The 9,116-nt window shown below is 42.7% G+C and overlaps 1 protein-coding gene across 4 annotated transcripts in view; it reads left to right on the top strand.

Annotated features, from left to right (window-relative positions):
- Positions 1-7,973, top strand: part of FHDC1 (FH2 domain containing 1) — a 36,850-nt gene extending 28,877 nt beyond the window's left edge. For all 4 annotated transcript variants that reach the window (XM_018926710.3, XM_030239295.2, XM_018926711.3 and 1 more), the window contains exons 11-12: positions 640-804; positions 3,936-7,973. In XM_018926710.3, the coding sequence (XP_018782255.2) occupies positions 640-804; positions 3,936-5,978 (2,208 nt within the window). In that variant the 3' untranslated portion in view covers positions 5,979-7,973. The remainder of the gene's footprint in view (positions 1-639; positions 805-3,935) is intronic.
- Positions 7,974-9,116: the final 1,143 nt, after the last annotated feature.

The following is a 9,116-nucleotide window of genomic DNA, read 5'->3' on the forward strand; positions in this document are numbered from 1 at the left end:
CAGGGCACCTGATCAAAGTGTTTTAAGGAGTTCTGCTGCTCAAAGTCTAATCACAGCCTTATTCTCTTCCTCCTGAATCTTCTTCCACTAAACTACTCCCTTCCTGTCTGTATTGGTCTATACTTATGATTCAATGTGCTACTATAGGGGAACATTTTCTAAATGTCTTAAAATATATATATTTTCAGTGGTTCCTTACCTTTCAAGTATGAAGACCTTTTTTTTTTTTTTTTTTTTTTTTTGTGGTCTAGGATCACCTTGAAGGGGAAATGGGAAAATAAGAATGAGTAGCTTTTAAGGAGCTTCCAAGAGGTTTTTCAGTGTTCTAGAACAGTCTTTGATTTTACTCATCTAAAACTTTAGGCAGTAAGTTTATTCAAGGGCTTTTGAGCTTTTTCCTGGTTTCCATCCTAGTCACTAGAATGTACATTTTGATTGATCCATTTTTCCTGACCTTCTTTACTCAGTTTGCTGAAATGGCATGTGTCCTTTTGTTAGTATGAGATCTCCACCAAAATTTTAATTTCTTGGGCTTTGTAACAGCTTCTAGCTTGGAACATGAATTTCATAAGTTCCTGATATATGCATGACCTGTTGTGACTTTAATTTTTCTGTCTGGTTCATGTGTGTGTGCTGTAGTTTGCTGTAAGGCATCTAAAGGAGCTTGAACACCAGAAACGAGAACTGCAAAAAGAGGGAAATGCTCTCATTGACTTTTTCTGTGAAGACAAAGAAACGATGAAGTTGGATGAATGTTTCCAGATATTTAGGGACTTCTGCATAAGATTCAACACATCTGTTAAGGTAAGAGTGCTGAATGAGATTCTCACACTTTTGAAATGTGTACGGCTCACATGAATAAAGTTGGTTTTTCTGCTGAAGGGGCATTTTGTATCTTGTAGTATTTGATCTATTTGCTCAAATGGCTACAGAAAACTGGACTCCTGGAAGCATTCCTTGCCAGAAGCCAGGTGGGAATGGCCATTGTGAGCAGCCCTGCTGCTCTGCATCTTCTGTTTCAGGCAGGCAAGACCACCGGGATGATACGTCAGGGTTGTTTATTGGCCTGCTTGTAAGTGGGCACCTCCCTTCTGTTTTGGTGAGGAGGCTGGTGACTGCTAGGCTGAGCTGTGAGATGGATTGCACAGATTCCCTGACCATGGGTCACTGTTCAGGTGTTGGCCTGGTAGTGTTGGATTGTTGTCCTGAGGTGTGGCATGCCATTCCTTGGATGTACCTGCCTGAATCCACACTAGCTTGGGCTCTCCACTGCCTTCCTTTACATGGCTAGAGGCACTTCACCATGTAAGGGCTGTGTATTCTACTTTGTCCTTTCAAAGGATTTTTGTGGGTGAAAACTTGAAACAGGCCTATGGCAGTGAGATACCTTATCCCCAGTGTGAGCATTCATTTGCTGAGTACCCTGAATTGGTCCTAAATAATTCAGGAAATGTACTGAGATGGAGGAGCAGTGTTGCTGTTGGTTAGTTTTGGTTCAGCAAAGTCTGTCTATTGTTACAGATATTTCTTGGGTCTTTATAAATCGAATTAATTAGTTGGATCAGTGCCCTTTTGCAGTCTGCACTTGGCAGCACTTTGGATAAAAGCTTTGGTTCAGAAAGAAGAGAACAGAGTCGATTCAGAGCGAGTTGACAGGAGGTTCAGCTCATGTGCCTGTTGTACCATTGGTTTACCTAACCTTTACCACCCAAGGCAACACATAGTTACAGGAAGGTGACCATTGCACAAATTTCTAAAACCAAATGGTGATACCTGTTGCAGTCAGTTTAGTAAGAGGTGACTTCATCCAGATGTGTTCAAATATTGGGGATTGAGGATTTCATTCATAGTCACATATTGCAAGTGGGGGATGGATAGCTATGACTTTTGAGGTCCCCTTTTTGTAGTAAGCAGCTACACTCTTAAAAATGGCAAATTACACTCCTGATTGCCAATTTTGAGAAGATTTGCTTGCTGACTGTGGATTGACCGTTGTTCCTACAACATTTCCAGAAAAATTTAGAATAAAAATGGCAGTTGTGACAAAAGAGTGTGATGTGTAGACAGTATGTCCAACAGTCTAAAAAGATGGCTCATACCACCATGTGCACATGTTCCAAATGCTTAAACATTTTTTGCAATTTTTTAGCATGTCTAACTATGTACTTAAAATAGGTTTTTCATCTGAATAAAATCTCCTAAAACATGTTCTGGGTGAGGTTAAAATACTCTTTTTGTAATATGGAATATAGTATTAGTATCTGCAACTATTTTTAACTCTTTCTCTTGACAATGGTATATTTAAAGTTGAACTTTAGCATTTGGCAAGAATTCATTCTGTAATTCCATACCTGTGAAAGAAAGCTTCCTGCCAAGCATTTTTCCTGAAATGCAAGTTTTTCTTTTTCCTTTCTTAGATGTTCAGGTTTCTTAGGTCTCTAATGCATCCTATCTTTCAGAGCCCAATGTAGTCTCAAATCCACTTTAAGAGGTGTAGATTAATCCATTCATCCCAAAGCATTAGGCTTTTGTTTACTGAAAGCTTTCAGGTGACTTTTCCTAGTGGTGCAGCTCTTCTGTTGTCACAACAATGAGAAGATTAAACTACACAAAGCGTTAGACAAATAAAGGTGTGATTATTTTAAACAGTGTGTCATTGATTAGACCAGATTTAACAACATGCTGGAAAATCATGTAATTTTTGAATCCTCTGTCAAGACTAGCCTCCTTCCTTCTTTCTTTTGCTACAGCTGTGCTGGCTGCAGCAAGCCAAGTTCTTCATTTCAGAAGGTAACGCAGAAAGTTCAACCAAAGGTGCAGTTAGATTAAATCTGAAGCCTAGAGGAAGCAGTTAAAATGCTGATATTCACAGTAAATCACTGCTAATTATTTTAGTAAAAAGGTGTTTACTGTGTTGTCTTTCAAATTCAAACTACCTCTTCTATGGCTTCCTGAACCAAAATCCCTCAGTTTAGCTGCCAAAATCTCCATCCTACAGTGGGCAATCACTGTATTACAGTTGGCAGTTTTTGAAACTGGCAGTGATTATGAGATCCAAAATTGAAGTGAGACATTGATTGATGGTCTTTGAGTGGTGTCAGTCGATGTCTAACTAATGTGAGGCATTGTGTTAACTTTTCTATTTGCTTTCATATGCAGTTAAGCAATGCCTTTTCACAAAATTTTCAGTCTGTAATGGTAAAGTATCACTGTGCAGAAATTGGTCTCGCTGAGGAGCAGTTGCTGTTTTAGTAAAGTGGGTTGGAAAAAATGCATTGGCTGTGTGCTGGTCAGACAAGTTTGTCTTAAAATACTGATGTAAAGATTAGATAGAGGTTTACTCAGCTGGTAAGACTTCCACCTTTAAACTTAGTGAGGACTTGGTGCTCTCCATCTTACATCTGGAACTCTTTGGCTCACCAAAGAGTGGTTGGGCACTGGAACAGACTGCCCAGGGAAGAGGTCATGACACCAAGCCTGACAGAATAATTCAAGTGTTTGGACAATGCTCTCAGGCACATGGTGTGACTCTTGGGGATGGTCCTGTCCAGGGCCAGGGGTTGAATTCAGTGATCCCTGTGGTCCCTTCCAACTCAGCATATTCCGTAATTCTAAGATATCTGCTTGGGTTTGATGGGTCAATTTGTTGGTCTTTGCAAGGTCTGTTGCATTTTTTTTGTGTACACTGACCAGATGGATGTGTCATCCCATTAGTTATGCAGGGAGCTGCTCTCCATAGGGTTAATGGTTGCAGGCTGTGGTTGCCATGGTGATTCGATGTGTGTGTGTGTATGTATTGGAGGTTGGGAGTGGGTGACAGCAGTAGGAGCTAACTTCGATGGGAAGAAATAAAGGGAGAGAGGAAGGAGTGTGTCTTGTTCTTATGCATAGGACACTGTCCTCTGAGACATGTATTTGTGATTTTCCTCCTTCAGGAGAATAGGGAACGAGAGATCCAGGAACTCCATAGTCTGCAAAGGCGAAAGGAGCTGGAGGAGAAGCGCCGATCCTGGGCAGCTGGAGAGCTTGGGAGCTTTGGGCGGAGCAGCAGTGAAAATGATGTAGAGATGTTGGCTAAAAACGGACTTGGAGAATTTCTTCCCTTCTTGCAGCAGAGGCCTCAAAGCCCTTTGTACAGAAACACAAATTCCAGACGCTCTCGACTTTCTTTGGGGATGACTGCAGACAGGGAGTTGCAGAGTTTCCTGGAAATCTCCAAAGACGAGGATCCAAACAAGTTTAACAGCCTTCCCCGTGCAAACACCCGACAAGCAAAACCTAACGTAGCCTGGACGGAATCCAAAGAAACAAGAGATCTCAACTTAAATACCTTGCACTTACACCAACAGTCTGAAATGGAAGTGAAAAGTGGTGGCCCCGTGCAGGTGCCTCCAGCTCAGCCCAGTCACCTCAGCAGCTCAGCCGGTCCTGGTGCCCATCACTCACAGAGGAGCACCGACTACAACTTGCACACTTCCAACGTGTCCTGCGAGGAGTCCACAGATATAAATGCTCTGGCCCTTGCAATTGAGGAGCGTGAACTTGTTAAAGGGTTACGTAAGTTTGATATTCAAGGAGCAAAGCCTGCAGAAGATGCACCTTTAATATATTTAGAGGATGCTGGCGGGACAGACCTGGAGACTCTGGATGATCTGAGCTTCCATTCCCTGAGCACTGCTGATGATGAGCTGCCTCCAGCTTGCAGGAGTTCCAGAGAGGCCCGTGACCATCAAGGCAAGGCAGTGGGTTGCAAGAATGAAGCTTTAGAGCCCAGCAGCAACAGCCCTATGTCTGTGGATACAAGTGTTTCGGGAAGTAGGGAAGATGGGCCAGTGTGCTACATGTCAGATACCACGACTGATTGTTCCTTGACATTGGACTCTGAAGAGGGAAACGATTTTAAATCGGCAGGCAACGAAATAAGAAGCGAGGCTGGCAAAGCCTGCTCTTCTGGCAATGATGCTCAACACAAGGCTAGATCTTTCTTCTCAAACTTGAATTCCACCTCTGACAAGGACCTGTCTCTTCACACTTCTGCCAATAAGGATGATACTGATAGCAAGCACACCCTTCCTAAAGAAAAACCCATAAAAAATAAAGATCTAGTAGGACCAAAGACAAACTCTCTAAAAGATCGGTCTCCAAGCTCCACAAAATCCAGTGGCACTCGCCCTAGCCACGCAGCTCCTTCTAGACCTGTCAGAACTTTGAATGCCTCTGAGAATGAAAGTATGAGGAAAGTGGTGCCTATTTCTCGGTCAAACAGGGCACCCAGCAGTGTGAAAAAGCCAGAAGCCAAGCCAGCCCCTCGTGAAAGCACTACAATGGAGAGTCGGCTGTCTCATCGCAGCTCTGTCCGAGGCACAACAGACACACTGCCAAGAAGCCCCTACAGGCACAGCATGTCACTAGAAGAGCCAAAGTTCCGAAGGGGCACTGTCACCTCAAGCAGTGCTCATTTTGAGAGGGACAGAGTTGCTCTCAAGAAGCCAGTCTCTAAACCTGTTAGGAGTAATGTCAAATCAAAGACAGATGAAACAAAGATGTGTCGCTCCAGTGTAAAACCCCAGACCCCTGCAGATGACACCAAGGTTGCCACAGTCACTATTCCCAAAGCACCACCTGTTGTCCCAAACTTTGCAAGGAATACAGTGGCCTCTTCTTCAAAGCGTGCAAAAGTGGATCTATCCAGCTCATCCAGACCTCCACCCATCACAAGGTCTGTGTCCCAAAGGCTGCCTAAAGTGAAGCCAGCAGCGACCTCTGATGATCCAAATCCAAAGGAGAGCAGTGTGAGTACTTTAAAGAGAGCAAATAGTGCCAGAGTGGTTGGAAGAAGCATCCTGCAGGGAGAAGCTGTCAGCACGAAAGCAGAGCCTGCACCAAAGGAACAGGGAACAGTGGAAAAGGCATCTCTTAAACTGAAGGATGAAAACCGAACCACAATTGGTAAAATCCTCAAGCCATTATTGAAATAAGGGAGAGGGGTTTTTTAACCTTGGAATGTGAACTCTTGTCCAAGCACTGGATGTCTGTGTAGTGAAATTCCTTAAAACACTAACCTTGCCAATACATGGCATCATGTGCTTATTGAAGTACAGCACACTGTTGGAAAAGGGCAAGTAGCTGTGTTCTGGTCTAAATCCTTTTTTATGAATTTGAATGTATTTAAAGCTACTGTGATGGAATGTGAGCAGAACAGCAAATCTTTGCATTTGTGATAAAAAAAGTTACCAAAAGCCAAAAAGTTTTAAGAATTTTTAACTACGAGATGAAACACTTTATGACAGAAAACGTGGATTAAGGCCAGTTTTTTTGTGTATATAAGTTTCTTCCTAGGACTCAAGCCCTTATGCTTGTTGGTTTCTTATTTGATGTCAAAATGAATCCTGTGGAACAGTACTGAAATGAACTTAGGTGATTGTGCTTTCCATTGCTTTCAATTTCTTGGATTCGGGAGCTCTTTTTGCCTGTTGCAAAGTCCATTGCTGGCAATTGGACAGACTGGGAACTGCTGGCCAAAAAACTGTAAAGCAAGACGTTTGCTGTTTATGGCTGTCTTTAACCTCCCTGAAGAATTTATAGCATGTTTTATGAATGTGTATGTGTGTCTGGGGAAGGCTTTCTGCTGGGCAGGAGGCTTGTTCTCCAAGAATGTGGCAGCATTGTCTTGCATGCACACGTGGATATGGCTGGTGCTGCATTGGATAGCACAGCTGGAGGCTGTGCCTGTTGGAAGGGTCATTGGCATGATGACTACTCCTGACTTCTTCTGATCACAAGCAAATTTGCCAGCTTTTGGTCATACAGAAGTGCCATATATTTATGATACATATCAGGATGTTTGCAGTTCAGCTCTTGAAGGCTGCAATGTAGTGCCGAGCACTTTCTTACCATTCCATGTTTCCACTGGTTTGTATACTACCAAACTACTTGAATGTTGCAATGGCTCTGATTGAGCCATTAGTTTCCCTGCCTCCTCCTCCTCCTCCACTCCTTCTCCTTGTCAACAAGAATATTTAGCATGAAACACAGAGCTTACGCATGACAATGTTTTTGTAGAGTTATTTGGTTGCTTCAAATGTGGTTTTTAATGTTTAAAGACTCTAAAGGAATTCAACTAGCATTTGATAAGCTTTTTGTAAAGTAAAACCACCCCTTTTTACCTGCAGATACAAATTTTAACTTCTCTCTGACTAAGATATGGAGAATGAGGGAAAACTCATTCAGCACGCTGTGCATCTTCCCAAGACAAATGTATTTAGGTGGGGAAAGTGCTGTTCTCCTAAGCATTTTATTTAAAGAATTGCCTTTTATTCACTTACAAATGAAGCCTCATTTAAGAATAAAATAAAAGCAAAAGGGAAATCTCTTTGGACAAGTGGCAGTGACACACTAGTGCTAGATCTGTTTGTCTGCTCTATCCCTCCGTGCTGGGAGAGTGTAATTCAATGAGAATGAGGTCACATGCTTCTCACGGGCTGGTATCAGGGACAGCTAACTCTGAGGTTTGAATCTGGCAAGGGCCCTTTGGCTCCTCCCACATACCAGCCAATCTTGATGCAGAAATCGTACCCAAACACCATAAAGTATTGCACAGGGCCTCTTGTTTGAGTCTGTCCCACAGGGAGAATTTATAGAGCCCACTTTTCTACAGGGGCAAATATTTTGCTTTTTGGATAAGCTTTTTGGATACTGCCTCCATTGTGGGTTAGATACAAAAGCATCTCCCTTCTTATTTGTATCTGTGTAGATGTATGCACATCTGCAAGAGCAGATGATTGACATTTTTCCTTTTTTTTAAAGAAAGCAACAAATTTTATTGGTAGCAAGCTTGAAAAATAATTTAAATGTGTTTGGAACGTGTAAATAAATTTCTATAAATCTGTGTAAAAGAAACCCAACTGTATTTAATGGAACATTTATACATTTCGGAGTAACTCGGTAGTTTAATAAAGTTCCCATTTACTGGGTATGAGGTTTGTACTTTCTCCTTCCTATTTCACTCTTGGCTTTGGTCCTGGAGATCTCAAGCAACTGAGTCTGGGTGGGTGACTGTGGGAAGGACTCTACAGCAGAAATTGTGGTGTTTGAAATCCTGGGTTTTGTATTGAGACATGCAGTTGAACTGCAATTTCTGAACATTTCTGGGCTGGGACTTTCTGCACAGGTTTGGGTACAACATAGAAGGCATTAGATGGTAGATGCAGCACTTCGTGTACACACTGTATGTTGTGGCCAAGACAAATGTTCATGGCACTGACAAGTCTGGATCTGTCGCTATCTTCATGCCTTTGAGCTTAGCGCACTTTATTGAGAAATTCTGGTCTACAACTCCCAGGACTGTGGAAATACAGAACAGCCTGCTTTGCAGGAGCATGTGGTGACTTTTGCACTGCAATTGTGAATTTTTCAGTTTTGTCCCATTCTCCCATTATTTTTCCTTCTTTATTGCATATGAAAGAACATCTATTCAGCAGAAAAAAAGCAAAATCCAGCCAGCCTCCTTGTCCTCAGGGAACACTTCCTCTTCTCTGCTATGGAAATCATTTCTGGACTGGAATTGCTGCTTTTTGCAAACTTGTTTAGCCCCTGACTTTTCTAGTTTGGTGAGTGTCTCTCCCTGTTTGGAGTGGCAAGCACCTGCTGTCTACCAGTGCTGAGTGACGGCTGCTGGTGGAATCTACGTGGGAAAGCCCTTCACCATCAAAAGGTGTGTCTCAAAAGTTTGTTTTTTTAAACTTCATTTTTATGTCAAAAGAGTTTATAATTACCAATTCATTATTTAAACTACCAGGTGTCAGAGACAGCGATGCCCTGTAGGTTAAATTTCCCATGCCATACAATTTTCCCAAAGGCTAGCAGGGCACGGCACTTGCCTGGTTGCAGTTGGCTTCCAGGCGAGGACCGAGACCTTGTCTCCTGCTTGGTTCTGCTAAGTGGCTGATGCTTCTGACTGTGACCTGGGTCCATCAATCTCCTCTGGTCACTTCTGAGGTGGCAGTGAAGTGGGGGAGCCCAGAGGACCATGAGGGTAATCTGGAGCTCTGGTGCTGGTGAAGATTGAGAGATAGAGGGAAACTGTGGGAGTAAGAGGTGCTGATTCATACTTGGAG

The sequence above is a fragment of the Serinus canaria genome, chromosome 4, assembly GCF_022539315.1.
Source record: "Serinus canaria isolate serCan28SL12 chromosome 4, serCan2020, whole genome shotgun sequence".
NCBI lineage: Eukaryota > Metazoa > Chordata > Aves > Passeriformes > Fringillidae > Serinus > Serinus canaria.